This window comes from Manacus vitellinus, unplaced genomic scaffold (assembly GCF_001715985.3).
Source record: "Manacus vitellinus isolate BGI_N305 unplaced genomic scaffold, ASM171598v3 scaffold_6_pilon, whole genome shotgun sequence".
Classification (NCBI taxonomy): domain Eukaryota; kingdom Metazoa; phylum Chordata; class Aves; order Passeriformes; family Pipridae; genus Manacus; species Manacus vitellinus.
Window position 1 is genome coordinate 31,539,248 of NW_021940750.1, and position 15,052 is coordinate 31,554,299.

The window sequence follows — 15,052 nt, forward strand, 5'->3', positions numbered from 1 at the left end:
TTAATCTGGAGTCAACCGTCTGCTGTATAAAACAAACTAACATTTTGATAGAAGTGTTATTGTGAATGGAGGTTAAAATAATAAATACAGGATTACTTTTCTGTTGCAAAGGGGGGGTTTGGGTTGGTTTTTTTTTTTTACAATCTCAGAAGATTTTATGAGGAAGATTCCCTTCGAGCTGTTCAGCTCAGCTAAAAATGTAGGAATTTTGTTTATCTTGTGATATTTCATGGGAAATACTAGTCCTGATGCTTTACTCAGCCAGTGTGACATGACAGCCAGCCTCTATTTTCTTGCTGGTATGGCAGCAGTCACTTCAACGTGTAGAAAAATCTCCCCCCACATGACACCCTCATCCATGGTGTGACTTTCATTTCGAGAATGTAGTGAATCTTGTCACTTTGCCTGGAAGCAGTTCCCGGAAGAACAATATTGAACAGTGGTGTCCCAACAGTGACTCCAAAGGTAGCTATGGCTGCAGCAGCTTGGGCTGAAGCAGGTCAGCAGGTTGCCTGATCCCTGCAGGAACCAGGAGTCTGTAAGCTCAGGGCTGCCCTTCCACAGAGGACTGTGTCCTTGTCCCTCTCTGTCACTGACACACCAGAGCCCACTCCTAGCTCCACTACTGGAGGGGTCCTGCAAGGACAGAAGCAGAAATGGATGATGGAGAAAGAGGAAACAGCACCTTTCTCCACCTTTGGCATGTGCAGACTGTTGATGAACCATTAATAACTCTGCTACGGACACCAGGTGTAACAAGGAAGAGCTACTGAATAACCCAGTGTGTTTTAGCCGTTACATTGCTAACTCTCTAGATAATATTTTACTTCTGGTTTCAAGTACTTGCTGTCCTTGCAGGATGTTACACTGGAATAATCTGTTCTCTCCAGTGCAGAAAACATTCAGGGAACAAAGCATAGGAAATTAAGGGGAAGCAATTTAATAAAAATCCTTTCATTTTCAGTTCCCAGAAACTCTGAGCCCTCACACCAACCTGTGCTATATGTCACTGGCACATCAGACCCAAACCAGGAACTCCAGTGAGAAATAGGTTCTTGTGAAATGTGCAGGAAACAGCACTGGGTACTGAAGTCCTCAGCTCCCCTGTAAAGCTGATCCCAGAGGGGCAACAGCCATGAAATTTTCTTCTCCCTTTGCTGCCAACGTGCCTTGGCTCTGACCCGGGGAAACCTCTTCAACAGGAGTACAATTCAGGTCACGACTTGGCAAGCCCTTCACTGCATCAGGACTTTGGTTTCCAGGTTCACCCTGGGCAAAGATTAACCTCTCACGCATAGATGTGACACTCTCTGGTAATGAGACTGTTGTGCAAAAATAGGCAATATGGCATTTCCTCGAGCTCTTGGTTCCCATCAACCAGCAGGTCTTTCTCTGTGCTTTCCTCTTTCCCCTGATGAGTTCACCACCCTACGTTGGGGGTAAACTGTGAAGGAAACAATAGGTTCTGGACCAGTCTCCTGACAAAATCCATCTCATATCTCCCCAGCAATGCTGTCCCTATTGCAGGCAGTGGCACCCACCTTACTATATGAATAGACCCTACTGGCATCATCCACTATATTCCAACCCTCTCATACAGGGAGAGAGAGCGGAGGGTGCTGACAACCAGGGTGCACGAGATGGCCGACTAGTCAGGCAGAACACGTACAGGGGTTACAGACCATGATTTTTCAGGGGTCCTCCTCATCAAAGACAACCTAGAGAGAATGAAGAAGGTGAAGAGAACCAAGGGGATGAAACCTGAAGTCAGCAACCACCTCAACGTCGGTACCACCGTAACTTCAGCTGCCGATGCAGAAGCCCAGAGAACCCTATCCCACAGGATGGCAAAGAGACGAAGACAGCTGAACCACCAGCTGAGAACACGTCTGCTCCTGAGGCTGAGCAGGATGCTGGCCACGGAAGTTGGAATCTGCTAAGGAGTGTGTAACAACTCCCCTGCCGAATCAACCAGCCCTGGAAATGGATGGTGCTGGAGCGTCAGGCCTGCACCCGGCTGTCCCCGGCAGTGTGAAGCCCGGGAGGTCTGGGCCGCCATGCGTAGGAGGGCCCCTGCAGTGCGCCTCCAAGTCTGGGGTGTGGGCCCAGGTGGAGCCGCCGCAGGTGCAGATCTTGGTGGTACTAGCAAATATTGAAAGGAGAGCTTTGAAGGCCAAAGTGGAGCAGAGTTCCGTGTGAACAGCAGTTGAGTGTGGGTCAGGCAGTCCGCCATGGGACGAGTCAGTCCCAGCCCCTGCCTCTTGGAGGCCCCTTGATGCTCTTAGCTGAGTGTCCCAAGGGGCCTGAAGCGTCTGCTTAGAGAAAATTAGAGTGTTCAAAGCAGGCCAGCCGCCGGCACAGTGCAGGTAGGAATAATGGAGTAGGACTCCGGTTCTATTTTGTTGGTTTTCAGAAATGGGCCCATGATTAAGGGGCATGGCTGGGGGCATTTGTATTGTGCTGCTAGAGGCATCACCCCATCAGGGCAAAACACTGGAGTGTGGTCAGCAGCAATTGTGATTCCTGCTCTGCCACTGAAGTCAGAAAGGAGATGACATTGGAAAGGGGATTGAAAAACTGAGCAGAAAGTGAAGAAGCAGAGCTGCTGCAGGGGCTGGGTAAACTATGCTGTTGTCTGAAATAGAAGCAAATACTCTGGATGTGGTTGGATTAATTTCTGGGCTTCACCACAGGTATACATAATGAGCAGGTAATAATCTGTGAGGATCTGGGTAGAGGTTTGGGGTCAGCTTCATGGGTTAGGAAAGTCAAGAAAAACAGCTTAGGAAAGGCACAGGGAATTTTCATTGATGGAAAGGGTGTCATGAAATTCTCTGTGGTGCAGGGCAAGAGTGTCCTGTGGCAAACAAGTGTGCAAAGCTGTCTTCTGGAGCTAATAAGTACAGTGGGGAATGGCCCCTTCACAGCCAGTATTACCCTGCCAGTCACCACCCCTCGTGACTTTCCAAGCAGAAGGGCACTGGGAACAGCAGCTTTGGCACAGCATTTCAGGGCTTCATGGGATTACTTATTCACTGTGTTCCTGGATCAGTTCCAGACTAGCCGGCTCTGCCTCCAGTGTACAGATTCATCAAGTATCCACAAGGCTCACAATCCCCAGAGGCAAGAGAAGACTGTAGGAAGGTCATTCATATTGCAAATCACACTGTCTCCACAGGACCTGCAGGGCTCTAGGAAGACAGAACTCCTTCCTTCTACCTCCCTGACACTACTTCAGGGTGATTAAGGCAGCAGACGCACTCTGGATGGATTTCATTGCTGGGGCCATTGGAGGTAAATACATAAATTAGTGGTTGTTGATGAGAGCAGATTGCTGTGTTTGCCTCTTGTTCAGCTAAAGGACAAAGTCTCAATAGCAGAGCTGAGAGTCTTTCAATGGGGGCTGCTTGCTAACAGTGTATTCTTCCTTATTAAAGGGAAAATGTCATCGGAGCAGGTTCACAGAACTGCTGGAGAGGCAGTGCCGCAGCTTGGTCATCTGAGGTCACTGCTTGCGATCTCCTCTGATCTGATTGCAGCGGGACACGGTAGAACTCTGATAGGAAGAGACAGACTGTATTACCTTGTGTGCTGATACAAACCAGCTCATACTGCCCGGACAGCAAACCCTCATGTGCCTGGTGTCTGGGGGTCCCAGCAACCTGCTGGAATCGTGGCTCTGGGAGGCTGAGGATGTGATTTGTGAGACAGGAGGGGAGGAAGCATGGCGTTGTGGCAGTGAAGAATGTCTGAATGAACGGCCTTTGCATTGTCTGAGGTTAAGATGTATTTGCAGTTGTGAGGGTGATAGCGCAGGCGTGCTACAGCAGGCTCTGATCTGGGAGAAAGTAGGTTAGCTGTATACAAAAAAAGTAACAGGAGAGAAGTGTGATTAAATTTGAGACATTTTTAGATCATGTACTGCTCAAACCCAGCTTTGTTTTAAACAACAAAGTATACCCATCAGTCTCATTTCTTTGCTGAAATCTTATAAGATTTAGTGGAGTATCCAAGATAATATATACCAATAAATAGCAAGAGAAAAGCCTTGGGGTCACCACTGACAGAAAGGCCAGGTAAATCTGCCAGGTGGCTGAGATATCCAGCCCAAGCCTGCACATCAGATCTCACTTTGAGATTTGCTGAAATTTGGCATTTTCCCTTACCAGGAGCCACTGGTACCTGTGGCACCCTGTGGCACCACTGCAGATGTGCTTGTCCTGGGGAGGGCCATGATGAGTTTTACCCTGCACCTTTTAATTGCTCATCATGCAAACTGTGCAAGTGGGGTGAGGTTTGGCATCTCAGCAGCATCTGTCTGGACCAGGAGGTGCCTGTTTCTCACAGTGTTGGTCTTCCTGGGGTGTTGAGAGACCCTGCTTGGAAAAGACCCTTTATGGGAGAGGAGGGTAAAACCAACCCTCCATGACAGCTCGTTTTTCTCCTCCTCTTTCTCTCCTGTAGAGAAGGGAGCCCTGTGCTGAGGCTGGCAATGGGATGTCCATCCCATTGGATTCACCAAACCTCCTCTAAGACTTCATGTTCGTGATAGGGCAGAGATGATTGCATTTGTTGCTTGGACTACTTTGCTGTTTTGGCACAGTTTGAGATAGGCCACTTAAGGACAAACTTCTTCTGCGAGAGAAATGAAGAGCTGAAATCACAGTTTCAACATGACTGTTCACCTCAGCATTCTGCCCCAGCTCCCATGAAAAGCCATGGTTTGTGTTGTAACCCCCTGTCCAGGCACCAGCATTGTGAGCTGTCCGACCATGAAGCAGGGATCTCCCATGGGTGCCCTGGATACAGGCTCAGCCTGGATCCAGCTCAGACCATGAAATTCTTTGCTTGTTTTAAGGCACTTTACTGACCTCACAGTGACAGAGAGCAAGATTTTCCATCCTGTAATCTGTGTCCATCTCAGGGCTTTATCTGGAAGGGATAATGCAACTTCTCACTGGCTGAGAGAGGTGTGTTCTGGCAGGCTGTTCCCTGCTGGAGGCTTGCACATAGACACGTGCAAGGTACCTGGGTAGGGCTTCAGGGCCAACATCCCTACCCTCACATGGGACAGCTTCCAGGATGGGACAGCTTTTCTGCAAGAACTGGATGGATTTTGATGCTGAGCTTGTTTCTTGATTTATGTTTGTTGGAGCTGAAGCAGTTTTCGTGTTCCTAAGGAGGCTGCAAAACCAGCTGAGGAGCATCAAGTAACTCAAGAGGCAATATAAAAAATAAGAGAATTTCTGTTTAGTAAATTACATTCTTGATCTGTTTTCAGAGTGTTTTGGAGAAAGCACGGCTTAAGCACCTCTGAAAAACAGCAGAGGTGCTGCCCATTCGAATTCCGTGTAATGATCCATCCTCAGGCTGCCTCAGGCGGCTGCAGATATCATGCATCTCCTCTGGGCTATGGCTTCTGTGGTCGTGGGGTAAGCTCATCACCTTCAGCCCAGGAAACAGTGATCTGCTGTGACTCCAGATGGAAAAAACATGAGAGAAACATGCTTAATGACTGTGGAGACTTTCAATAACCAGAAAATGTGGCCGAATGATTTGGGAAGTAGCTCATCTGTAAGGATGTCTTTCCTGGCCAGTAAAGCTGAGCAGGAGGTTGGACTAGAGACCTCCTGAGGTCTCTTCCAACTTGAATTTTCCTATGATCCCATGTATGCTTTCTAGCCTTGCTACAGCAGCAGCCTGGGCTGTGGCAGCAGCAGCCTGGGCTGTGGCAGGAGATGGGGATTGATGAATAGGGCTATTGATGACTGAGGGATGACTTGACTCTTATATCAGCCATAAAGATTTTGGAAGGGGAGGCTGAGATTCACCCAGCAGGGGTAGAGCAGCAGGGTCTGCAGCATGCCTGGGCTTTTCCACAACTGTGAGGTCACAGACAGTCCAAGTGTAGATAAAATAGTCCTTCTACAGAAGGAACATGCTGTCAACTTGTTCTCACAGATAAAGCAGCTCCTGCTGACCACTACCAGGGTCATGTTACTGAATAAAGCTCAGCTTGTTTAGGGGATGGGGCACTACACAAAACAAAGGTCTTCAGAAGTTGTTTTCTACTCATACACTGTATAGACAATGACCCCTGCTTCTCCCTGGGTCACTCAGCCAAGGGTTTGCCAACAGTTTGGAGCTGTTGCAGCCTGGTGGGCTCTGTACAGCTTGCTCTCTGGTGATTGTCATCCCACCAGCATTCCTCCTTAGTTAAATTGCCTGGTCAGAGCGCCCTGACTTGTGAAGACTGTGAGTAATCCCTTCTGTACCCACACTCTGTGTGTGTGTGTAGGAGGCAATGCCACAACCTCTGCACAATACCTGGGAACATCTCAGACAAAGCAGGCATAAAGAACAGCTCACTAAAATCAAAAAAGGTCATTCAGCTGGTTTTGCTATTTATTTTTGTCACAACTGATGCAGTGTTACTCAGCAGGAGTTCCATAGGAATCCTCTCCTGTATGCATGCTATACATTGCTGGCCTTCTTAGATTCTGCTGTGCAAACAGGGCATGTGTGGGTCATGCTATCTTAGTCCCAGGCTATTTATACTGTGTGACAGTGTACCCTTCTTCTTTGGCCTTTGTCGGACTTGGCTGAGCTCTTCAGCTCTGGCAACTGCTTGGAGTGTATTTGCTCCTAAGCAGCGCAGTTCATGGTAGGCTGTGTTTATTTGGAGGTTTCAGGGATTCACATCTCTGGTGGGAGCAGTAAAAAATTTACTTTTATGTCCCCCTCCCAAGTGGAGATGCTTGGTCCTTGATGGAATCAAGTTGATTGGGAGCCCTTAGGACTGAGAAACCGTGGGAAACAATCTGTTTTGGGGCAATCTGCTACGCTGTTGTCTTTGAATTTAAATGTGTGAACGGGGCAATTTCTCCAAAGGGAGGTCAGTTCTTGTCAAACACTGACCCAAATAAGCCTTGGTACATGATCTGCATGAGCTCCTACATTCCTGAGCCAGTGCAGCAAGCCATGCTGCCTCCCCGTGTTGCTAGCGTCCAGTCAGCCTATGGCCACTGCCTCTAAGGTTCAGGAACTCTGAAACCAATGTGATGCCAAATCCTCCCAGGCGGGATGGGGTTCTTCGGACAGGGGACTGGAGCTCTGAGGTCAGCATTGTCATGTTGGCATTGACCTACATGTTGCTCTTCTCTGTCTGGCAGTGTCCATGTTTACTCTGGCCAGTGGCCAGGACAGTGCAGGTGTCCCCAGGTGACTTTGTGCATTGTCACGCTCTGCTTGGACCAAAGGTGTTGCTTCTTCAAGCCATAATACTGCCTGTATATTCCCCCTTGCCCTCTCTCTTCATCCTTCCATCTCTTCCATCTTGGCCCATTTTTCACCTTCATTTCTGGTTAGCTAATATCAGAGTTGATAGATATTTTTGAAGAACAAACCTCATTTTTCTGCGACTGAGATGCTGTTGGCTGTTTTCTTCCGAGTAATGCACTTTGGGATTGTCTCCTGGTGAATCACAGTAGCAGCAGCTGCTTTTCTGCAGAACATAGGAGAGCTTTCCAGAGCTCCCAGGCAGCCATGTAATCACAAGTGAACACACCCACAGCAACTAATACATATTTAAACAGCTTGGTTTTAAAGTCTTTTTAAAGAAGCACTCAATGAGAGGCAGTTTCCAACCTGTGAGCCACCAGATGTGCCCTGTACCTCTGACTGCCTGGCTCCCTGAAGGGCTCATCAAGCACTTGTATGAACTCAGTCTCTGTCTAAATAAGTCACATGGATACATCTCCATGATCCTCCAGCCTGATTTCCTCTCAAGTGACTTGGCATTAGATGTACTGGGAGGAAGTTAGCTGGTCAGCACCTTTATCACTTGCTGTGTCTGCCACCATTTATATCAGAGCTGGGAAATGCAGTGAGGTGAGGACAGGCATGGGGATGATCTATTTGTTACTGCAACCAACAGAAATTCTTGTTGGAGCTCTTTAGCTGTCCTTACGTGACATTAAGGCAGTAACTGTCTCATAGGATTATTACATTTCCAACTCCAGTGGCTATTTTAAGGTCTTTGAGTGAGCCTGGGTGTTGAGAGAGGATTGGCAGCTTCCCCCACACTCTGGACATGCCGTCACAGCAGCAGACGGGGAGTCACAGTCAGCTGGTGTATGGGGAGGGCTGTGGAGCCCTGGCTTTGAGCACACCCTCTCTTTCCCCAAATCCTGCTGTGCCCCAAGGGACAGCTGGAGGGTGGTCTCACTGCAGAGCAGCGCTGCTGGTTGTGCTGTACCCCAGCACCACACCAGCCTGCCAGGACTCCAAGATTCCTGTGCTTTCACTCCTTACCCTGCTTTTGCAGCAGTGCTTGGCGCAGGTAGGAAATGCACTTCAGAGGCTTAGTCCAGCATGGTGCTGTGGACCTAAATGCCTCAATAATTCCTCACCCACGTAGATGTGCTTTGCAAGCTTCAGCCAGGACATGTTAGTCCCTGGAGGCAGCAGTAGCACCTCTCCTGTCTTCAAGACAGATTGCTGAGAACCTCTAATGTATGAGGACCACTTTTATATATATCCTTGTGAGCGCTGTTTTTATTCCTTAATATTTCCAAGTCAAGCATGGAGAACCAAAATTGCTCCAGAGACTCACTTATGTGAGTGGGGATGCTTACACTGCACATGAGGATGCTTGGTCATAGTCCAAAGATGCCTTACTGCCCAAGCTGAAAGGGGAAAAAAAAGCAGTCCAATATCATCCCCTCAGTCTTCCTGGAGCAGTGCTATCAGTGTTTCTTGCTGTCCCATCTTGCACTGTGGTGTTATTCCTCCCTGGTAAGTTTCTCATGATGTTATGATTCCTTCTCTGAGTGTGTCTTGGTAACACAGAGGAATGTGCGTGTTTTTTTCTGTCATTCTTGGCTCAAACGACATTACTGGAGCTCAAGAGAGGTTTGGTGCCAAGCATGGCAGGACTCTGAAGCTGTGTTTTCTGCTGTTGACCAATGCCCTTCTGTGATGTGTGAAAAATTTCTGTCATGACATGTGTTGTAACCATCTCCAACGTGTTCTCTGTTTCAGGTGGCCTAAGCACAGCCGTGGGTTATCCACTGGACACAGTGAAGGTACCTGTTGGAGCTTTATTTCTTGACCGTAGAACAAAAACAAGTAGGCCCTTTTGCTTTCCCCCTCCTTTCCAGAATACTAGTCCCATGAGAATGCTTTATCTTCATTACATCTACATATTTCATCATATTTGGTTGTGTTGTTTGTCTCCTTCAAAGAAAAATTAAATTGTTTGGTGATGCTCTTTTATGATTAATTTCTGGTTTGCTGCTATGGCATTTGTTGATTTTTTTTTTTTTAAATCTGATATCTGCATTTTAAAGTTGCTCCTGTATTCCTAGGTGAGAATTCAGACTGAGAAGCATTACAAAGGGTTTTGGCACTGTGTTCAAGAAACGTACAGGACAGAAAAAGTAGGTACCTCTCATCAGAATTGCTGATACCCATTGTGGATGACTTGTTTCAGGGAAGCAGAGCTGTTTCTGTCAGTTTGGGGAGGGTGGGCACCATTTGCACACAACCATTTGTTGGAAGAGGATGAAGTTTAGCTTTGCTGATGAGCTGTAAGATGAAAACGATGCTGCCTGGCAAACGTGCATGATCCTGGGACAGGGAGGTGAGGCTGGACCCAGGAGCAGTTTCCCACAAGCCAGCGCTTTCAAGAAAATGCTTTTCCATGCCATTCACTCTTAAAAGTTTTTTCTCCCATTTCCCACTAGATTTGGGGATTTTACAAAGGTGTGTCTGCATCAGTCCTTGCCGTATCAGCAGTTTCTTCTGTTTCCTTTGGCACATACAAGAACTTCCTCTGTACAATCTGCAAGCTGCGATACGGGGCTGCAGATGCAAAGCCATCCAAGCTGGATGTTTCCCTTGCTGGAGCTGTTGCTGGTGCTGTCCGGGTAGGTAAACAGCCGTCAGGGAAAGCACAACAAGAGATCTTGTTCACAAACACAGGAGGCTGGAAAGGCTGGGAATGTTTTTGGTCTGAGAGGCCACAGGGGAACATGCAACAAGTCTGGTGAGTTTGTTTTTGCAGGGGAGGTCATGCTTTGCCCGTGCTGCCCCCTCACTGGTTGGTCCGTGGGATGGCCAAGTCCTGCTGGGCAGCTGATGCTGGATTTGGTTTAGACCATCAAAATACTTGAGAACATGCTCTTAGAATGACATGGACCTTGGCAGCAAACACAGAACAAGGAAGAAAAAATGACTTAGGCAGTAAACTTCCCAAGTGGCTCTGATGGTGTGTTTATGTAAGAAAAGAGAGAACTCTGAGTCGAAGCACAGGTTGGTCCTTTCCCAGTGGCCCCACAAGCCCAGCATGGTATTGCTGCTGAAATGGGCAGTGCACAATGTTGCCTTGCCAGCAGTTAAAACTCAACAGGGCACTACTGAGAACTGATGCTGCCTGGGAACGTGTATGATCCTGGGATGGGGAGGTGAGGCTAAATCCAGGAGCAGTTTCCCACAAGCAGATGGATCTCTGCGAGCATCCAAAGGTGCTGTGAATGTGGTGGAGCTCACCCTATCACCCTGGTGGCATGCTGGGTCACAATCCTCTTGCAGAGCAGATGGTCAGGTTTCCAGGTGTTTCCTAGCAGTCAGTGACTCAACACAGGCTAATTTTTTTGAAGTCTTTAAGGTCTTGGTTCAAATGCATATACGAACAAGAGCCCTGATGTATGCTTCCCTATAGCTGAGGACATACCCTTTTTGTGCCCATCTGGTTTAGCAAGTAGTCACAGGTATTTAATATCTGGTGTTGATTTCTGCCTTGCCTTCCACTTTGCCCAGTGCAGCTCACACATGTGTCCTGCTGCTGCTGGGTGGAATGGCACAGGCAGAGGCTGGAACCTGATAGAGTTTGCAGACAATATTACTGCCTGAAAATTTGGGAGACAAGAAGTTTTCAGGAAGGGGATAATACACTGTTTAAATGAGAAGGGTTAAAACACCACCCTCTGATGTTACAGGTTGTGTTGACAAACCCCAGTGAAGTGGCTAAAGTTCGGATGCAGACTCAGAGAAATCCACACCCTTCTGTCACATCTCAGCCTGTTTCCAAACCAAAGTACCAAGGGTCTCTGCACTGTCTGAAGGTGATCACCAAGGAGGAAGGTTTTGGGGGTCTCTACAAGGGTTGCTCTGCATTACTCTGCAGGGATTGCTCTGCTTCTGCAGTATATTTCCTTTCCTATTCTGCTCTGTGTGACTGGCTCACACCAGCTGGGAAAGATAAACCAGGTAGGTATCGGAAAGCATCTGGCATTACCTGCAAAAATGGCTTATTTAACACCACTCTAAGAGGGAAATGGCTCTTGGCAAACATCACCCAGTACCTATAAAACCTCACCCAGATCTGATCCTCAAGTAGGGTTGCTGTGTTTGTGTTTTCTGGTGCTGCAGGGCTAGTTTTAGGCCCCAAGCGTGGGTGCCAGCAGCCTCCCTGTGAGGGCTTCACTGGCACAATCTTGTCCCTGAGCAGCTACTCCTCCTCCTGCAGGAGGGATTTTTACAGCATGCTCTGGTGCCTCATATGTGGATATGAAATCCTGTTAATGCAGAAACAGGATATGTAACTGGAAACGAAACATGGACAAGCCTCCCAGGAGCCATCACAGAGCACAGATAAGGGTCAGTCCAGGACTTGAAAATAAAGTCCAGTTGCAGAACGTAAAGACATTTCAGGTTCTTAGTTGTGATTTTGCTCCAAAAAGCAACTATCCTCTTTGAGAAAAGATTGAATAGGTAACATTCAGCAAAGAGCATCTCTCCGGGAATTATAAAAATAAGTAGATCTATCTGAGTGCTCTCAGGCTGCACCACATCTAGTTTGCGTGGTGTTCAAAGTGCCATGTGTGCAAAAACGAGTATTTTGTGAGATCACTGGAAACACACAAATGCAAGAGCTGGACAAAATAACTTCTGAAAAAACATGAAAGTTACCCAAGTTCATTGACAAATCTGAGATGCTTGTAGCTAAGTGAGACTCAAGTGAACTGCTCCTCTGTTCACTCTCTCCTGCAGGTTTCCTCGTTGTGCTGCTTTCTGGGGGTTTTGCTGGAGTCCTGGCCTGGGGATTAGCTACTCCCATGGATGTCATCAAATCACGGATGCAAATAGATGAATCGGACCAGCATAAGTACAAAGGCCTGATCCACTGTGTTAGGGAAAGTGTGAGAAAGGAGGGTGCAAAAGTGCTTTTCAAAGGACTGGGTTTAAACTGCATTCGTGCCTTTCCTGTGAACATGGTAGTTTTTGTAACGTATGAAGCTGTACTGAGATTTACAGATCGTTATATAAGCAAAAAATAGCTCGTTCTATTCTTTTCAGAGGTGTATCTTGTTTGTTATTCCTTTTTGTAATACAACATCCACAATCAACTGCTGAATTGATGGACAGCATAAGACATTTCAGCACAAAGCTGATGACTGATGGCTTTGTTTCATTCCAATAGGATTACAAACTCATCAGGGAGCCTTGGATTCATATACAACCTCCCATTTATCTCGTTAAAGTATTTAGACTGTAGCTGCTGCTTTGGCCCTTGAAACATTTGGGAATATTTATGTTCTAACAAGCTGCTTGTCTGATCAGAGGTTTTGGTAAAGTACTTAATTTTGTTTTCTACCAGCCCAGAAAATGATCCTCACGACCAAAGCAAGAGCTGGGGGGAGTTTGTGTAAGATTTAACACTATTCAGCCTGCGCTCTTTACATGTAATGCCTGCACTGCATTCACTGAGTGACTTACATATTTGTGCTTCAGGCTGTAACTTCACTTTCCCAGCTGTAATTTTCCCAGAGTACTCTACAGTTATATCCCCTTGGCAGCAGCTGAAATATGAATGTCCTTGCTTTTCCCTGTTGCTATTTAATGAGTGGCAGGCATGGTCTGTTTACATAACCAGCTAATGGCCTCACTGCAGTGACGCCAGGCACGGTTTCCCGGCAGCCACGTGATTTTCTCCCAGAGCCCTACACAGCATCAGGCCTCTCACAGAGGCCTATGGAACAGCATCTCTCTGAGCTTGGCACAGATTTGGAGGCAATCTGTTCTCATCCTGTAGGGAGGGTGGGAATAGATGCAAAGCCTCTTTGCTTTCTCAAAGGAAAGGCTGCTGTAAAATCTGCGCACTAGCGGGGTTAGGCAAGTTAAAGGAGAGTTGCAAAGCTGTAGAGCATAATTAAGATTTACAGCTTTCAAAAGTGCATACTCTTCTCCCTTTAAATGATGCTGTTAGGAGCAGCCAAATGTTATTTTATCAAAGGTATATTTTGAAAGAATTTATTACTTCTTTCTCATCTTCCTATTACTTCTTTTTCATTACTTTTTCCTACTTTTCATTAACATGCCAATTGAAAAAAACAACACCCATGCTATTGCTTCAGAAGGAAACCCCTAATCCCAGAAATACTTTAGTTTGCTCATCCTGCCTCAGGGGCCACATATATGCTTTCTCTCTCTGTTTTAATCCCTGCACGATGACACTTGGAGTGGACTGGATCCAACCCCTCTCACATTCAGCTAAAAATGCGTTTCTTGGAGGGGACGGGGAGTACTATATTTTAAAAGGAGTACTCATATTCAGGACCCTTCTGGTCCACAGACACTTTCATCAGTTGATGGCATAGCTTTGACTACACTGACAGTAATTTTGCAGCAGACTTGACAGCTGCCCTGGACACACAGAAAACGATCTTGTATTAGAACGACAAATTTAAAGATTTCAGGTGCTACTAGACAAGAATAAAGGGGACCTCTTCCACTCCAGACAGAGACCACTAAAAAGGTCCACAACTGTACTCCTGAAACCTAAGCCTTCAACTGGCCTTTTAAACATGTTTACAGCCTTGCTATCAAACAAGCATCATAATTCTCTCAAGTCTACCCAGCTCTTGCAGTTGGTCCAAGAGCAGAGTTAAAAGACCAGGCAGGTGCACAGTATGTCACCTTAAGGGGGAATGAAATTAAAGACCCAGCACTGAACTGGATTTTCTCCACAGTACTTATGGCCCCAGCAACCTACCACCCCTGGTTACAGCTTTGAGTGTCAGCACCAAACTTCCTTTAGTCAGGAAGTCCTTACAACTGAAGATTTAATTAAGTCCTCAAGCTCTGGAAATCCTCTTAAGATAGCTCTTAAGAGTCTACTACCCTCACGTTTTTATACAAGGGATGGATTTAACTGAGTGCTATCCCAGCTGGACAGTGATTTAACCCAGCTCTGCCTGGATGTTTGTAATCAAACTCCTTTATGCTGCTTTATTCTCAGCTGACCTTGTTCCCAGGCATTACATCCCCTGAGCAGAGCCAGTAAAAGAATGCCTGCAAAACAGACTAAACAACCACTTATTGTTAGGCAGCACTGATACCACCCATGGCCAGCCCAAGGTTTGAATATTAACTAGCTCATCTTTCTCGATAGGCTCACGCATTCAAATGACTAAAAATGCTTCCTCCTGTGAGTGGAACTGAACAGCTGATTTTGAGACAGGAATTACAGATGAGTTGTAAATATGAGTGGGAATAATTGCAGAAGCCAGTAAGAGGGGCTGAGAACTGTAAGCCTTGGGGCATTCAGCACCATATGTAAGCCATGTGGCCTGAACAAATGCTACATGAGAAGCAAATTGCATCTCCAGGCAGCCTATTTCAGGAAGGTAAGGCCTTTGCAATCCATCCTGTTCACAACCCTTTACTGGGAAAAATACGTGTACAATGTATGGGTGAAAACCTGCCCTAGAGTAAGAACTCACTCGCAGCTAATTCACGCTGATACACACACCACTAGCTACAGGAACTGACTGCAAGTGCTGTAAACACAGGCACATAAATATCAACCAATTTGTGTTTTCTGACATGACACATATTAGGTACTTCACCACACACACACACACACACACCAAGCTGGGTTTCTGGCTTCTGGTTTTCAGCACTTGACTGCTTTATTTTCTGATTTCTCTGTATTATCGTCACCTTTAGCTACTCTAACAATCACAGAACTATTTACTCTGATAAATTA

General features: G+C 46.7%; 1 protein-coding gene across 1 annotated transcript; it reads left to right on the top strand.

Annotated features, from left to right (window-relative positions):
• The first annotated feature begins 3,097 nt into the window (after nucleotides 1–3,097).
• SLC25A47 (solute carrier family 25 member 47) lies at nucleotides 3,098–14,891 on the top strand. Its single transcript, XM_008919470.2, has 6 exons — nucleotides 3,098–3,294; nucleotides 9,043–9,086; nucleotides 9,369–9,440; nucleotides 9,747–9,929; nucleotides 11,001–11,271; nucleotides 12,055–14,891. The coding sequence occupies exons 1-6, from the start codon at nucleotides 3,267–3,269 to the stop codon at nucleotides 12,339–12,341; spliced, it is 885 nt and encodes a 294-aa protein (XP_008917718.1). The 5' UTR covers nucleotides 3,098–3,266; the 3' UTR covers nucleotides 12,342–14,891.
• Nucleotides 14,892–15,052: the final 161 nt, after the last annotated feature.

Coding starts and splice junctions, on each gene's coding strand:
- SLC25A47 (XM_008919470.2), top strand. CDS start 3,267: ATGGATTTCATTGCTGGGGCCATTGGAG. Junction 3,295..9,042: donor CATTGCTGGGGCCATTGGAG/GTAAATACATAA, acceptor TCTCTGTTTCAG/GTGGCCTAAGCACAGCCGTG. Junction 9,441..9,746: donor AAACGTACAGGACAGAAAAA/GTAGGTACCTCT, acceptor ATTTCCCACTAG/ATTTGGGGATTTTACAAAGG.